A 17,901-nucleotide genomic window follows, 5' to 3' on the forward strand; every position below is an offset into this window, starting at 1 on the left:
GTAAAGTTATAATTTGTATTCGTAGACCTGCCTTGTTTTGAGCATGGCGTGTTTTATAAATAGCGCACAGCTAGACATTTCCCCTCGGTCGTCATAATAATTTCACGTAGACGGAGCATTTCTTTCTGTAATACTTTTTGATTTTTTAAATTATTCTCACTTGTAGTGCCCCATAGAAGCATGCTATAATACAGACGCGAGTAAAAAATGGCGTAATATATTTTTTTCTCAGCCAAAGCAGTATAAGCGGGTTCAGTTTAAATATGCACCCAACAGTCTTGCTTAGTTCGGCTGTGAGACTATCGACATGGGTATTCCAGGACAAAGTTCCCTGAAACCACAGTCCAAGAAACTTTTGTGAGTTAGCCTGCTGCAGCCTCTGGCTTTTGCACAATATGTTGATATCGTCCTTGTAAGGCTTGTTGATAGGCTGGATTGTGGCGTGCTTACTCTTAGATATATTAATCAGGAGGTTATTTTGATGAAGCTGTGATTCCAATTGGACTAAATAGTCATTTATCTCAGCTTGAAGGTAAAATTAAATAATTAATTTAGGGGAACGTGTAATGTTACACAGCTCAATAATATAACTAATAACGTCCTAGGATTGAACCCTGCGGTACACCATTCACAATTTTACCAACCTTTACGTACTGTTTTCTTTCGGTAAGATAAGTTTTAAATAATCTAGCTGTCACGCCTCTTACACCGTAGTCATGCAACACCGTAATCATACACGGTAATCAAGCAGTGACATCAGCATTGCATTTTTATGACGTTCGGTTAAATTATTTACCTCACGCCAGATTATTTGGGATTACCATCAATTCTTTCAAATGTGTATTCGTAATAAGATATCCGGGCTCGCTTGATGTCAGCATTTAGCTTGTGGGGCGATCATATGCGTTCTTCAGCTTTTTAAAAAAAAAGATTAAAAGCCCGGCTGTATCCCAGTTCGTCGGAGGAACTTCAGCTCGGAAACGGTCTGATGCAACATTGTTTATTTTACGGTGCTGTTCCGTGACCTGTTTTTATTATAGTAGCGCTTATCTTTTGCAGAGTAACAACATATTGTGTAACTTCAGACACAGCATCGCGTGCATAAGGTCCATTCTAATTGTGGACTCCAGATGTTTGTTTACCAAATACCCAGCTGTTTAATTAGATATCCGGCTGTTTCGGACTTGGCATCTGAACATGATTTGTCTCGAATAGAGCGTTACACTTTGAAACACTGCTGTACATGCTCAAAAAGAACTTGTTGTTAGGCTTGTTGGTAGATCGTTTTGCTATAAAATTAAATGATCACGAGAATGACATATTCACACATCCACAGCGTTCACTTAACCATGACATACACAATGCTGAAAACGCTCAAAATGTGTTGGTGTGTTGGCTAATGATGCATTTCTGCGCTGGAATAATTTTCTAACAAAATGAACCTGCTGAGTTTGATATTTTGTACTGTCCTTTAGCATTGACCCTTGTACAATACGCATTATTATATTTTGCCCTGATAAGCACCTATAAACTACAGATGCTTTTTTGTCTCATTATTTTGGGAGGACAGACTGTAGCCATGCGTGGACAACACCTTGAGATTTGCTCTCCGTGGCTTGTTATTAAAGTAAAATTCAACAATAATTAACGTAAAAATGGGAGTAATAAACTCCTGAATATAGCGAATATTTGTGAAACATTTTAGCCACACTTTAAAGAGCGACATTAGTTTAGATGCTGGATTTGTGCAGATTCGATGTAGTGTGCGACGATCACTTACTCAGAGGTTAATATACTCTCTGAGTAAGAATATGGGTAACATGGGAAATTGAGTAAAAACAACAAAAGAATAGCAGCCATTAAACCATGTTCTCTCTTTTCATTTCGCATCTGCTGTCTCAGCAAAAATTTACCACAAAGTACGGTACACTGTTTGGTTACCCTCGGAAGATTATCTATTCACTTTAGTGAATATTTTATATGAAAAGACACCAGTTGTGCCTGCATAACAGAAGATCAACCTAAGCAAGACTGCTTACTCATTCGAGAACATAAATGTACTTGCGTTGGTAGAACGCAAACATTCCTCATGGCCTAAGTTCCTCTGTTGTTTGTACAAGGATAACAATACAAAATAATGCAAGTGCTACCTAGGAATATAACGCTATAGGGTTCCCCCTTCAACCGGATTTGCAATATTTGGCACGAAATGCCATATCCTTTTGTATCCGTAATGACTGCTACCTTTTCCGGCAAATATTATGAATAAAACTGTACAGCTGACAATGCTGTTTTAAAAGGTACATGGCAACGTTTCATTCAAAGCCATATTTTTTTGTTGATAGCTGTCCAGCGATGCATTTCCTTTTATATACCGTAAGCGGTGGTCCTTTTGTTCAGGATGTGTGCCTAGACTAGTAATAACTTACTATTCCCAATTAAAGAAAAGTTGTCTGAATATTACACTGTAATAAATTGAACCACTGTGACGGTTAAGCCTTTCATTTTTACATTCTTGCCCAGGCTTCCATTTGCAATTACTGCTGTATTACGCCCAGTGAAAGTACCCAACATGAGTGTTGCACTATTTTACAATTAAATAAATCAATTAGTTATTAACAAAACAAAACTAAAATGATAAAACAATCATACGCAGCTAGCTTCTGCATACCTCCCCAACTGCTACGGCTGAAGTCTTTGTTGCAGCTTTAAGAACCGTAAATATCCCATGCTCGATCCAGCAACTGAATTAGGAACCGTAAACACAATGGTCACTCAGCGTACATCAAAACGTTATAAAGGAGCAGAATGTTTCCCTACTGGCCACGGTAGTCCAGTGGTTATGGTGCTCGACTGCCGACCCAAAGCTCGCGGTATCGAATCCCGGCTACGGCGGCCACAGTTTCGATGGAACCAGAAATGCTTGAGGCCCATGTACTTAGATTTAGGTGCACATTAAATAACCCCAGGTGGTCGAAATTTCCGGTACCCTCAACTACGGTGCCCCTCATAATCATATCGTAGTTTTGGGACGTTGAACTCCTACAATTTTTAACATTATTATTATGTTTCTTTCACGATACATAATAGAGTGTAGACGTATTATTCCAGCAACATGTAGTACTGCAGTTGTATTAACTTCAGCATTTACACAACTCTGCTCGTGGGCACGTACACACAGATGGAAATTATTGCGATCAGTATCCTTGAATGAAGATGCGTAGATACCACCGGCTTCGGTGATGCTCCTTGTGAAACGTAAAAAAAAACATTCTACAAAACGCAAAAATTGGCAAAACTTGTTCACTATTTACGTAGTGCATATAATTGGTCGTACATTAATTTGCGTATTCCTTCAAGCCACGGCCCTGCTTGGTATTTTTGTTGCATAGATGTTTTGTCGTGGTATATACTCAATAAGGAATAATAATGCATTAATGATGTGCTATATTATGCTTCTGCCGCACAATGCAATGCCCTTGCGCTAGTCTTAGTAAGGTGTGCGCACTTCGACGTCTTTAGAGCATCCTGTGACAAATGTACAAGTCTCCCGAAGCGGGTGATTACAAGCTGCTATGAAACTTCGTATGCTACATACAGTGTTTTTGCGTTTGTGTGTGCAACCTGCACTAGCATTAACTGTTTTCTATGTGCTACAAAGGTCATGAATTGAGTGTGATACAGCGTTTGTGATTATGCATTACACCAACATTGAGGAACACAGAACCGTGGACGGCGCCTTATTAGACGTCCATGCGACGATGCAAGTCAGGATGAACGCAATTTTGTCTGAGGTGTTGAGAGGTAGTCATGGCGAGAAGAAGGGGACGACTGCAAATTCAGTTGCTAACTTGCCTGCTATCCAACCATTTTGCTGCGATGCGCTCCCATGCACGATAAGTGCCACGGCCGAGAAGACAATTCGCAGAAGTCGTTTTAGCTTGAGAGTAACAGTCGCGCTAATGGCATGTTTAAACATTTCAAACCATACGCCTGAGGCTGTACGGCTGGAAATTCGAGGTCCGATGCCGTGTCACGCACGCAACGCCTTTTTAGTTCAGCTTGAGCGGCGTTGAATAAAAAATGTGCATGTAAAATTAAAACACTAATAAATATTAAGGACAAAGACGGAGAGCGCACTCAGATACAAAGCCATCATGACAAGGCCATCTCTGTCCTTGTCATTTGCATTTATTTGTGAGGTGGTTAAAATCGATCTTTCGTGTTGAGTTACATCTCAGTGCAGCTCGACATGAACGTAAACCCAAATCTTGCCTTTCCTCGATATTTTAACATTTTGTTTGCAACTTAGTAGGTAACACAGCAGTAGCAGCCACAGTCAGCTAAAGCCGACACACACTGCAAAAATGAAAAGAGAGAACAGCAATGCTTTTCTTTAAGCTACGGTGCACTCGAGTTTATTCTTTTCTCCAGGCTTATCTTGGGAAGCGGCCAAACAGCGTTGTTTTGGCGGAGTGATACCAGCATGTCACAACGCTGAAGACTCGGTGACGGTGTCTGGACCGCCGCAAGCCGTAAACAAATTGGTGCAGCAGCTTAAGGATGAAAATGTCTTCGTGAAAAAAGTGGAGGGCGTCGACTTGGCCTTTCACAGCGAGCATATAAACAGTGCCGGACCCGTATTGCTTGAAGCGTTGCAAAAGGTAAGCACTCAATTGATGTATTTTTCGTAACTTTACGTTGCTATTTTTAGATGTCCTCGTATTGCGTGATTCTGCGCGTTCATCGGTCATGATATGACACAGGGGGAAAGGGAGCGCTCACTAACCGCACATTTAGGAGCACCGGCTACGTATTTTTTGCAGCTAGCCATCGAACCTATTCACATATTCATATTCACTGACAAAACACATAAGGCGTAGAACCAAGCACGGCAGAAATGCAGGGGTTGATAAGTATCACAAGTGACGATTGTCGAACAAGGAGTGTTCCTGGAATGCTGTGGAACATAAAATGCAGCTATGAAATGGCATTTAATGCGTGTATATGTACAGGTTTAACGCAAGGAAATGATGCAGGACGACGGAAAACAGGAGGACATAGCACTGCGACATTCTTGTGCCATACGTCGTCCTGCGTTGTCCTTCGGCGGTGAGCCTCAAAATATTCACTACCAATCAGACCACTGTATTTTTATCCTTGAAATTGTTGAATGAAAGACAAGATGAAACTAGAAATAAGAAATAAAGCGACACTAGTGGAAGATAACGTCCGAATAAAAATGTGCGTGAAATTTTAGTATGTAAAGCGAGAAAAAAAAACTTATATGTTTTGGTTTTTCGGATGGCAGGCACTTTTGACCAGAGCGAAGGAACGCCACTTCGCTGAACTGTTTGATTCGGCGCGGCCGCTCTTGAGCACTATCACTATTGTTTGGCTGAGAACCACTCAGCCAAACCTTAGCTCTTCCTGAAAGGGTCTACTCGCGGCTGCGAGTAGAGCCTTTCATCTATATGGTCCGTACCGAAAGATGACCCTGTCCAAAGAAAAAAGAAACACACCATCTCCCACGGGAGGGAACCATGTGGGGAGGCGAAGAAGCGCATGCGTCGACTTAAAGTTGCGTTCATCACGGCCACCTTGCCCGATGTTGACGCGTCCTTGCAAGTGAAGCACACCATGAATTCACTGTAGTTGCCGTTGCTTTTCGCCATCACGTGATTGCTGAGAGAGTACAAGGGGGAGATGCCACAGCGTCTTAGCCTGCCCCTTACACAGGCCTGAGCGTGCTAGCTGGTGCCAGCGCGTTCTGACCAGCATACAACTTCTTGGTTCATCGCTAGTCTGTAGAATCTCGTTCCCTGACGCCATCCCATGATAGCTGAGAGAATGTAAGAGGGAGAGGCCACAGCGTCTTACCCAGCCCCTTACACAGTCCCGAACGTGCTAGCGCGTGCCAACACGCATGGTTTTGTCTCCGTTACGCCAAGCTAGGACAGCATACGGCAGCCCGGCCCCCTAAAGTGCTCTGCACGTATCATCATCAAGGCGGTCGAAGAACAAGAGGAAGACGACTTGTCCTCGGTGCGAGCGCGCGCTCAGATGGCTATGCTACACTCACAGCGGCGCGGCTGCATCACGTGGGCGGACGCCACCGCCGGACATAGCCCCGAGCAAACGCTGCTTCGCATCTAAAATGGCAGCAAACTGGCAACTCCAATGGCCACTAATTCAATAAGTGAGAATAGTCGCTAGGACGCCGTAGATGCTGCTGCAATAGACAACCCCATTGCTATGCATACGTGCGCATCAGAGGGCAGGGGGAAAGAGGGACGCCAATTAGTTTAGTACGTAGAACTAGAGAATGCTAGGTAACGGGAAAGGCAACGGCGGCTGCGAGTAGGCCCGAAGCGATGGAAGCCCCACGCGAATGACGACGTGCCCGTAGATCTATGAGATGTGCGAACGCTTGGCTTCAGCGCGAGGTTCTGTCTCTGGAGTTTAGACATCCGTGTCGCGTCTGTGATTGTCTGTGGTTTAACTCGAACCACTCAGCGCTGAGAATCAACGTAGAAACAACCTAGCATCACCTAGATAAAGCCTAGCTACGACCTAGAAGCAACCTAGAAGCGACCTGCATCACCTAGCTAAACAACCTAGAAGCAACCAGATTAGTCTTCAGAATCGTTCAGCTTCGCTGTTTCAAGCCTTGCGCGGCTTAGTGCAAGCTTCGTTTCAACTTTCTTTATTCTTTCTGAAGCGGCATGCGGAAGCTCATGTATGTCATTTAAAATTCTCATAATGCACCGTTAGGCCTATATGCATCTAACTATATATAGCCTAACCATCCCGCTAGTAGGGTCCCCAGAATATTTGGCACTGGAATTCGTGTCTGCCTCACATGCACCATTAGAAACAGAGGTATAGACAACTTGGAAAGCCAAAACATATTATATACTTTTCATAAGGTTCCTTTATGAAGTGAGGAGGAGGAGGAGAAGAAAAACGGAAAGACAGGCAGGTTAGCCAGTTCTCAGACCGGCTGGCTACCCTGTGCTGAAGAAATGGGAAGAGGGAGTGAAAGATGATAGAAAAGAGATGTTACAAAAAGAATAAAAAAAAGAACAATAGTACCATAAACGACACTGCTTAAAGTCTGTCTATGAGACTAGTTTTGCGCAAAAAGCGCAATACCGCTTTCAAAGCTTTCTGCGCCGAGGATGGTTTCGGCCAGTGTCCTAAGATCTTTCCTCCGACAATGGACGATTGTCAAGACTACTTAACACTTTGGACAGTTCTTCTCTTTGTGCACTGAAGCGAGGACACCCACGGAGAAGATGGGCGATTGTCTCCTCGCAGCTACAGTTATCACATGTCGGGCTGCTGGCCATTCCAATTCGAAATGAGTAGGCCTTCGTGAAGGCCACCCCGAGCCACAGGCGGCACAGGAGCGTCTCCTCAGCTCTTGTTATTCCCGACGGAAGACGGAGCTGTAGATTCGGGTCCAAGTTGTGAAGACGCGCGTTGGTAAATTCCGTCGAGTTCCAATGCGCCGGTGTCAGTTCACGTGCATGGGAACGAAGCCTTGTTGCGGCATTCGTTCTTGACAACGGTATAGCTGCAGAATAGAGAGCATCATGGGCAGATAGCGCAGCTTCATCAGCACGGTCATTTCCGTAGATACCGCAATGGCCCGGTATCCACTGATAGATTACGCTGTGGTGCTTCTCAATGGCGCGGTGATGAAGCAGTCTTATGTCAGCGACTAACTGTTCATTTGGTCCATGACGATATGGGGACATAATGCACTGGAGCGCTGCTTTGGAGTCAGAGAAGACTGACCATGCCAGTGGCGTTTCTTCCACTACGAACTCTAGAGCAGCACGGATGGCGGTGAGTTCGGCAGCCGTCGATGATTTCAGGCGACGTCTTGAAGTTTATGGTACGGATTTCTCGGGTATGACCACTGCCCCTGCTGAGCTTGTAGAAGAAACTGAACCGTCAGTATAAACGTGAAGGCGTCCACTGCTTTTCGTGCAGGAACAATAGAGTGGCTTGCTGTAGGGCCAGATATGACGAGTGTTTTTTCTTTAGTATACCGGGAATGGTTATCTGGGCTTCCAGTGGATGTAGACACCACAACGGGAACGGCGGTCTTGCTGCGTGCGTGAAGTTTGTGGGAATCACTGCGCTATGCAAAGCAATAATTCCGCTAAACACAGAGTGGGACCTAGCAGCTGGAAGTGAGGCGAGGTGGTGTGATGGAACCTGGGCGGCATGTCTTATGTGCATTCTTAAAGCATCCATGCGAATGTATGTTGTGATGGGGTGATCACGAGCGATGACGACAGTCGCTGCTGAGGACGCGCATCTCGGAAGCCCAAGGCATATCCTCAGTGCTTGAGCTTGAATCGACTGGAGTAAGCGTAAGTTTGTTCTTCGGGTCCTGCCCAGTACAGGTAAACTGTAGCGCATGAAGCCGAGGAAAGGCGCAGTATACAGTTCAAGCATCGCTCGTACAGATGCACCCCACGATTTTCCCGCGAGGAACCTTAGTATGTTTGTGATCATGGCGAGCTTCTTTGTCATGTAGGCGATCTGGGGGCTTCCAGGACAAGTGACGATCTATGATTACTTCCAGGAAACGGTGGGTCCTCACGTAGCTGATCGTGCGCCCATTGATTTTGATGACGTATGGGGTCATTATCTTGCGCGTAAGTGCAACCACTGAGCATTTCTCAGACGACAGTTCCAGTCCCCGCCCTTGGAGGTAGTTTGCCGTCAGTGTAGCCCCTCGCTGAAGCCTGGCTCGTACGTGTAGACGCGTGACCCCTGAAGTCCAGACGCAGATGTCGTCTGCGTATATTGACAGATGCACAGACCGCGGAAGAACGTCAACAAGACCGATGAGCGCAAGGTTAAAGAGTATGGGGCTCAGGACTCCACCTTGAGGTACGCCGCGACAAGTACAATGTTGCGTTGTTGTACCATCTTCTGTCTGAACAAAGAAGGTTCTGTCCTTCAAATAGCTGTAAGTCCAGTGATATACGCGGCCTATTAATCCAATGTTACCCAAGGCGTCCAGGATGGCTTCATGCTTTACATTGTCATATGCGCCTTTCACGTCCAAGAATATTGCTGCAGATAATCTTTTTATGCTTTTTTGTTGCTGCACAGACGTGAAAGGTCTATAACATTATCTGTTGTTTTCAGTCATGCGGGAAATCTAATGACACTCGATGCGCACAACGTTTCCAGTCGAATGAGTTCAAAGAAGCTATTCGTAATGAATTTCGTGCCAAATGTGCTGTATTGATGGCAGTAACTTCCTCGAAGATAGCTAATTACTGAGGTTCTCATGATTTCTGTAATAGTTATGTAGTAGTTCTTATCTTCGTAAATGGCCGGTTACAGCGCAAACGTTTATGCCTGCACCCATTGTTCTTGGTTGATAATCTTAATGTATTAAGGTGTTTGTCGTGGAACGAAAACGATGCAATTTTTTCGCGTTACAAGTTCGTCGTTTTCTATACAAAGGCCAAAAAATACGTGCATTCCGCATTTGTAACCGAGTGGACAGGAGCTTGCAAGCTTGCTATTACATCGAATTGGTACAAGGACATCAAGAAACAGCTCCTACCTAAACGCAGAAATAAAATAATCTCTTCTCTTAAAGTACTTGGCGAAATGCCGCTCGCTGAGTCTAAGCGGTACTAGAGAAGGGCCACTCTGATCATGCAGAAACACGCTTTGCGTAGTACAAACAAAACGCTACAACAAACTACAAAGAAAAGGTACGTGCTGCACAATGCCGTACTCCAAAAGAAGGCAGAGGTGAGGGAAAGATGGAGGCTTGTGATCAAAAATTCGTAAACAGGTAGTGTGCTGGAGCCGACGTTTCGACAACTGGACTTGAAGAAGACAAGTCCACTTTTCTGAAACGTTGGCTCCAGCACACCTCATGTTTAAGAATGTTTCATCACAACGCCGTGCTCCTAATCACCCGCACTGATTAATATGGTGCGCAAGCAATGACTGGAACCACCCCCGACAATCCATGGCATGCATTGCTCACCGTGATCTTCTCGCTTCAACCTATGCAATTTGCAAAGTGATAGGTAAAACCTAGTTCCTCTCCTCACTTTCCGATACTACCCATGTTCCTTAACGTCTGTACAACTGTTTAATTATTATTTGCTGTAACTATTACTTGCTTTAAATTATTACATGCTACAGCTACTGCACACACCGTACGCATCGATAATCACTGCAATATTTGATCACTCTGATGCGTGAACACAGCCGATAAACATTTACTTTGTGCAGTTAACATATCGTTTCATTTTACAGCCTGTTCATATTATTGTCGCTTCTGTGTATTGCACTTGTTTGCTATGTCTAAGCATTCCCCTGTGCATTGTTCAGACCATCAGGGCAATAAATAAATAAATAAATAAATAAGAAATAATTAAGAAAATAAGTAAGTAAATAAAAACATAATAAATAAACACTGAACGACAGAAATGTGCTTAACTAAAGTCAGAGCGTGCGAACTTGCCAGAATTTCGAATCTACATAATATTTAATTTAAGGACAGGCCGTTTTTGAACTACCTTAAGCGTTTATTGGATAGAGTATAGTTTTAATCTGCCATGCTGTTGCCATCGCTACTAGGTTATCGTCACCGTCGGCGTCGCTACAGACGTTGTCGTGTTTAAACTTGCTGCGTTGTCCCATACTCTCGTAGCACGCATAGTCAGTCACTTACGAAGGCGTCTCGGCGAATCTGAAGCGGTACTTGATGAACAGTGCCTCCTAAATTATCTTGAGATACGATGCGTTTGAGGTAAGAACTACAGTTTTTCCGGTGAAAGCCAAGGAAAGCATAGAGGCGTTGTTTGTAAGGCAAAATAGCACGTGGACAAAAAGTATGCTGCTAACATTGCGCACCGAGCCCACCACATAAGCTTATGCGAAGGGTTTGTTTCTCAACCCTTCCGCCCTTCCGCACATCCATACGTCCCTTCCGCGCATTGGCCATCATCAGGTCATGCAGCGAGAAGCAGATCGCGGAAGAATTCTGCCTACACATCTCTGGCTCTGCAACAGCGGTCGTTCCACTGCTTCGATGCGCACCCCCTACAGCAGACGCCCGTCTCGATCTTCCTTTCACGCTGCAGGAGCTGCGTGCGGCAATTTCTATTTCACAACGCTCCAGTGCGCCTGGGCCTGATGGCATCACCTATTCTACTCTGCGCCACCTTGGCCCTCGAGCGACCGAAGAACTTCTATCCTTGTACAACCTTTCGTGGACATCTGGAACTGTGCCGGCACATTGGAAAACAAGTAAGATCGTGGCATTGCTGAAACCAGGCAAGTCTCCCCGTGATATGGTTTCCTGCAGACCTGTGGCACTTGCAAGTTGTGTAGGAAAACTCATGGAACGAATGGTTCTGTTGCGCTTAGAATGGTTTCTGGAGAAGCAAAATATATATCCAGACGCGATGACTGGCTTCCGGAAGGGAGGATCATCAATCGACACTGTGATCGATTTAGTAACGACCGTTGAACACCAGAAACGGCGCCACCGATTGACGGCTGCAGTCTTCCTTGACATCAAAGGTGCATTCGACAATGTTCTGCATGACGCGATCTTGAATGCTCTTGAAGACTATGGTATTGGCGGCCGTATGCATCAGTGGATAGCCAGCTATCTTCAAGAAAGAGCAGTATTTATGACAACTGTAGACGGTGATACAAACAACCATCCCGTCTATCGCGGCGTGCCTCAGGGAGGAGTCCTGAGCCCAACATTATTTAATATTGTACTTGTTGGCCTCGCTAAAAAGTTAGGAGGCAAAATCTCAGTATCTGTGTACGCAGATGACATCTGCATTTGGACCACGAGTCTAACGCGTTTGCAAGTACAGACGAAGCTACAACGTGCGGTATCGATAACGTCCACATATCTTAATAGCCGCGGACTGCAACTCTCCCCGACAAAAAGTGCAATCCTGGCATTCTCGAGAAAGTCAATGGCTTGCTACCCTGTAGTGATAGATGGGAACGTCATACCTTCTGTAACTCACCACAAGTTTCTCGGAGTTATCATCGACCGGGATTTATCTTGGTCGAAGCACATCTCTGCACTAAGAAAAAAACTAGACAGCTTTGTCCATGTCATTCGCCATATGTCTGGAAAATCGTGGGGGCCATCGAAGTCATCTCTACTACAGCTATACCAGGCACTTTTTGTTGGATACCTCCGCTACAGTGCTCCTGTTCTTTCTCGTGTTTGCACATCTGCTGTCCGTACACTCGAGAGTGCTCAGGCCCGCGCCCTCAGAATTTGCCTAGGAGTACCTCGATGTACTTCTACATGGGGTACTATTACAGAAGCACGCGCTTGTCCAGCTCGCGTTTATCTTAAACACGAGCCACTGCGAGTACATCTGAGGTTATTGACAAGGCACCGAGACCATCCACTGAGAGACATTATTGACACACGACCCAATGCTGCATACTCGGAAGCTGTGATGTCGCAGCAAGATCTGCTGCCCTCGAATTATGCACCACAAGCGACTCCCGGAGTACCTCTCTGGACGATGCCTAAACCGATCGTGCGACTCTCGATTCCGGGGATAACAAAGAAGTCAAAAATACCAACAGCTGGACTTAAGCATTTTGCTTTATCGTACATTGCCTATATGTACGGATATACGGTGCATATTTTTGCTGATGGGTCTGTCACGCAGACGTCCTCAGCAGCAGCTTTCACGGTTCCTCACATGGGCATCACGAAACGCTTCAAGATAGCGCATCGGACATCATCTACTGCTGCTGAGCTGACCGGCGTCCGACAAGCTGCCCGCTACATTGTACAACAGAGTCCCGCGAAATGGACATTATTTTGTGGCTCCAAGCCGGCACTTCAACTTATCAGTAATTACATGAAGCAAGGAACCGCATACAGTCCTCTGGTGTGTGACATAATGAATATGTTATCTGAGGCGTCTCAATCCGGGCATACCGTTGCATTGCAATGGATTCCCAGTCACTGTGGCATAGCTGGGAACGAGCAAGCTGACGCAGAAGCAAAAATGGCGCACACTAACGGCGAAGTCATATCAATTCAATTTTCCCGATATGACATCAATGGCTTGCTGTCTGAATCTATGAAAACATCTATGACACGCTTATGGAATGACCCTAATTATCGCCAAGAACGTCTTTACAGACTTGACTCTGGTCGTGCTTTTGTGATTCCATTCCGGTTAAGAAGAGACCAGGAAACATTACTACATAGATTGCGGCTGGGTGTTGCGTATACACGAAGTTACCTTTTCAAGATTGGGCAGGAGCGAAACCCTAACTGCAGTGTGTGTCACACGTCTGAGACTATTCACCACATCCTGTGCGTGTGCCCTCAGTACGCGACCGAAAAACAATCACTTCAGTGCATCGTAGACCGTCTGGACTCCCGACCTTTTTCGGAGGAGAAGCTTTTGGGTGCTTGGGAGCATGCAGACCAGACCCAACGAAGTTTAAAGTGCCTATTGAGATTTCTAAGTGATACAGGTTTAGATGCTCGTCTTTAGAGCATGTGCGGCATAAAGACTTTTGCGCGTGCCCTGTCCCCGTGCAAAACAGTGTGTACAGTGACTCATTTGCCATACCATCGTCGCCTATCATCACACCTCCCTCTTTCTCTTTCTTTCCCCTTTCCCCTTAACCCCGTGAGGAGTAGCAGGCTAGAACCCGCTTTCCAGGCCGACCTCTCCTCCTTCTTCTCATTAAAAGCATCTTCTTCTTCTTCTTGTTTCTCACAGGCAGAGACTCATTCCTCCTCCCCCCCTCCGTTTTTCTTAATAATATTTATCTTGCAATTATTACGTTTAAATTAAAACTACAATAACGCTATATGCATTATCTGAATTCATACCCTGTAGGTCTTGTATGGTTGCAATAAATAACTCTGATAAATAACTTTAAAGTGATCACGTCATGAGACTGCACGGACTACATTTCGCAAATTTTAGCGTGCCGTAGAGTAATAATAAGGAAATAATTAGTCAACGTAGGTAATTCAGCAATAACTGTAGCTTCAGCTCTGAAGTTCAACTGTGAGTTTTTTTCTTTAAAAAATGAGCGTTCTCTAGCAAATCCTTGTGTTTAAGATTTCTGGAAAACCGTAAGTGAAACAACTGGCACATTGATTCCATGGTTTCCCGAGGTCTGCCATGCTTTCCTTATCGTTTTCTAGGTGATTCCGGAGCCAAAGCCTCGCAGCAAGCGCTGGGTGTGCTCATCTCTTCCGGAGAGTCGTTGGCACGAACCCATCGCCCAGTTGTCATCGGCCGAGTACCACGTTAACAACCTTCTCTCCCCCGTTCTTTTCTGCGAGGCGCTAAAGCACGTGCCCGAGGATGCCGTTGCCATAGAAATCGCTCCTCACTGCCTACTACAGGTAAGCACAATTCAGTGAGGCAATTTAGACACATTGAAAGAACCGCCCATGATGAAAGTTTTTCCGAAATTCCCCATTACCGGCGTTACAATAATCCTATCGAGGTTTTAGTGTTGGAAACAATGAAATTTTATATGTCACCGAGTATTTGTCTCCGTGACGATACTTTGTATTGGTGGTACTACTGTGGACACTGTGGGATTCCGCCATGTTAACCAATCACCATCTTTCAGCTCTGCTCCAGATGGCGGCTAAGTCCCCTACGACTGGGTTAAAATGTCGCTGTTAAAGAGCATGACAATACGGCGGAATTAGAAAGTATTCATAATAGTAGCCCCGCCTCTCAGTAAACCAAGAATAAGTGTGCAAAAGAAACCAAAGCTTCCTGCGCGGATGGAACCAAGCTTACATCGCTCGGAACACCCTGAAGCAGCTGCCAGTACGGTAAATTTCTTTTGTTATGAAATTGGTAGGCTTTACTTAATAATAATTGTGATGAGTACGTGGCCGCTAACTTATATAGAAATTTCATTCCTTTGAAATGCTCGCCTAATTACCCTTTCATGTATATCTTTAACTTCTGCATTGAGAAAAAAAAAATCTTTTGCGGCACGGAAGCCGCCGGGCTCGGCGGCATCTTGTTTTGACGGGTTACCTACCAGCTGCATGAAAGGAGGCATAGGCTAACCCTACCAGATCACTATCAAGTGAATGCAAGGCTTTTAACTGTGACTTTAAGAAACTGAAATGAATAAAAAATTATGAGGCATAAAATCATTCACACTTTTATGTTTACCCAAGTGGAGGTAACATAGGGTAATTGGTATATAAGAGGTCTAGCGTCGTTTGGACATAGAGTACAGCCGCCTTTTTTTTAACCAGAACGCGAGCGCCGACCGCCGAGTTGATAAGTGCCGTACAACGGAGCGCAGCAGCGAAATGAACGGGAATACGCGCATGCGCGCTATGAGCAGTCCTGGGCAGCTGTCGTCCGGTAGGCTGTCCCGAGGATAGGACACCACCCCTGCTTCTTTCGAGCACCGCTATCATCCTTCTTTTTTACTTTTCTATTATGCTTTTTTTTCCGAGCACTTCCATCAAGTTATAATGAAAAGGTCAAGTGCTCGCGCTTCAGATGGATGGGATGTGATTGCACACACTGATTATATTACGTGCGCATCCTAATTTTTACAGCGGTACTGTTAATCATTACGTTATGCCATGCGGAGCGAAAACTACAAGCAGCGCGAAAAAAACGAGGACAAAAAACGCCAGGCCTGCGCGGAAAGCGCAGCACAGTCACAGCGAAAGCTGGAAGAGCGGCATTTCTAGAGTCCGTTATCAACTCTCTTGTGGCTACTAATACAAGTACACTAGCAACGTACCCACTACGCCACAAATCATAATTTTTGTGATGTTGGGAAGCACCCACCACGACATTATTCGTCATTCTGTGGAGAAACGAGCTACCATATGTACGGCGTTACGTGCAGTTTCTTGATGCGACGGTTGATGACGATGAAGAATTATGGTTCAGCCATTTGTAATGGGTTGGAAGCTTGAAACGACTCACTAGTTACGTAATTCGCATCGTGTGAAGCCCGGTCGTTATTTTACTCTCCCACCACGCTATATAACATAGGTCAACGTCAAAAAGAGGGAGACAGGGAAATAACTTTAGTGAGACCCTGAGGAAATGCATCATGGGAGCCTTATGGGCTTCCTTGGCAACCTATAGAAGTGCACTTGCGAGGAACCCACTGCGCTATAAATGATCATAATTTTTTGAAGTAGGGAAGCAGCCACTATTTCATTTTTCATCATTCTGCGGAGAATCGTGGTACCCGCTAAACACCTTTTAGGCATTATGTGCACTTTGTTGATGCTGTGGCTGATGACGATAAAGAATTATGGGAGTGCCCTTTGTAGTGGGTTGGAAGCATTCAAGAACCCACTCGTTGCGCAATTCGCATTGTGTGACGCTTGGTTACAAAATTCGCGTTGTGTGACGCTTGCTTGTTATCTTACTCTTCTACCACGTTACATTACATGTGTTAATGTGGCTCTTTCGCGGCATGAACCCTGTATAGGGTCTTCTTGCAACGCAGTTTCAAGCACCGGCATGGCTCATTGGTAGAACACTGGGCTCCCACGCAGAGGGCCCCGGTTGGAACCTCGTTCCATCCTGGGAATTTTTTCTTATATCGTGTTTTTTTCTTATTTCGAGCGATAGTGGTTACGGACACCGGCGGCGGCGGCGGCGGACAACTACGGCACCAAAAACGGCCCTTTTTGTGATCTCATAACAGCTTTCGCTGTAAAAAAGGAACACACACAACAGGACTGTGTTCCTTTTTTGTCGTCGTTTTTTTCGCGCTGCTTCTAGTTTTAGCATCATGCACCGACTCGCGCAAACCTACGAGTTGTTACTAACGCCGTGCGGAGTCGACAAGAAACTCTCATCATCAGAGGCCGACGCGGGCGCTGGCTCTCTTCGCCCTCTTCTTCATAGTCTTAGTCAGTCTTCATGCTCAGTCAGGCCAATCAAGCCAAGCTATGCTAAGATAAAGCTAATTAAGCCAAGCCGTGTCATAATCATGCTAAGACCACGCTAAATAAAAGCTGGCAAATGGAGACCTTGCTAATTAGGACCATTAAATTAGGGCCTGCCCAATTATGTCGTACCTGATTAGAATCTTGTTTTTGTGAGATATGTTAAATAGAACCTTGCATATTAGGACGATGCTATTAAGAACTTCTAGTTAGGACAATGCTAATTTAGACCTTGCAAGTTAACATCATGTTAATGAAGACCTTGCTAATAAGCAGGCCTAGTTATCATGGTCTTACCTAGCACGATCCTAATTAGCAATGGAATAATTAGCAATGTCTTAAGCTAGTTAATAACACTCTTAATTATTATGTGCGAACTAACATGATTTTAATTATCAGGATCTTGATTAGGGCTCCCTTTGTTATCAAGGCCGTAATTACAGTCACCTTAATTAGTATTGCCTTAACTAGCTTGATCTTAGCATGGCTTCGCTTAATTGTCTTGACTAAGGACGAAAACTGACTAACACCATGAAGAAGAGCCAGAGCGCGCATCGGCCTCTGATGATGAAAGTTTCCTGTCAACTCCGCACGGGTTAACAAAAAGTTTAACAGCTCCGCTTTCAAAATGCTGATAGGCACGTAGTATAATTAGCGGGTGTAATCACATCCCATCCATCTGAAGCATGCACACCTGACCTTTTCCTCATAACTTGATAGCAGCGTACAGACAAGAAAAATAGGATCACAGCGCTGTTCAAAAGAAGCGGGGCTCGTGTGCGGTTGCCGGAAAAGCCTAGCAGAAGGCATCTGCGGAGGACTGCTTATGGCACACATGCGCGTACTCTCGTTCATTTCTCCAGTGCGCTCCGTTGTACGGCGCTTATCAACTCGGCGGTCGATGCTCGCGCGTTCAGGTT

The 17,901-nt window shown here is 45.1% G+C and overlaps 1 protein-coding gene across 1 annotated transcript in view; it reads left to right on the forward strand.

Moving 5' to 3' along the window:
* The window catches only part of LOC119391856 (fatty acid synthase-like), a 200,923-nt gene that overhangs the window by 84,771 nt on the left and 98,251 nt on the right, over nucleotides 1–17,901 (forward strand). Inside the window, exons 9-10 of the mRNA XM_049415421.1 lie at nucleotides 4,435–4,664; nucleotides 14,225–14,428. Of these exons, the coding sequence (XP_049271378.1) occupies nucleotides 4,435–4,664; nucleotides 14,225–14,428 (434 nt within the window). The remainder of the gene's footprint in view (nucleotides 1–4,434; nucleotides 4,665–14,224; nucleotides 14,429–17,901) is intronic.

This window comes from Rhipicephalus sanguineus, chromosome 4, assembly GCF_013339695.2.
Source record: "Rhipicephalus sanguineus isolate Rsan-2018 chromosome 4, BIME_Rsan_1.4, whole genome shotgun sequence".
NCBI lineage: Eukaryota > Metazoa > Arthropoda > Arachnida > Ixodida > Ixodidae > Rhipicephalus > Rhipicephalus sanguineus.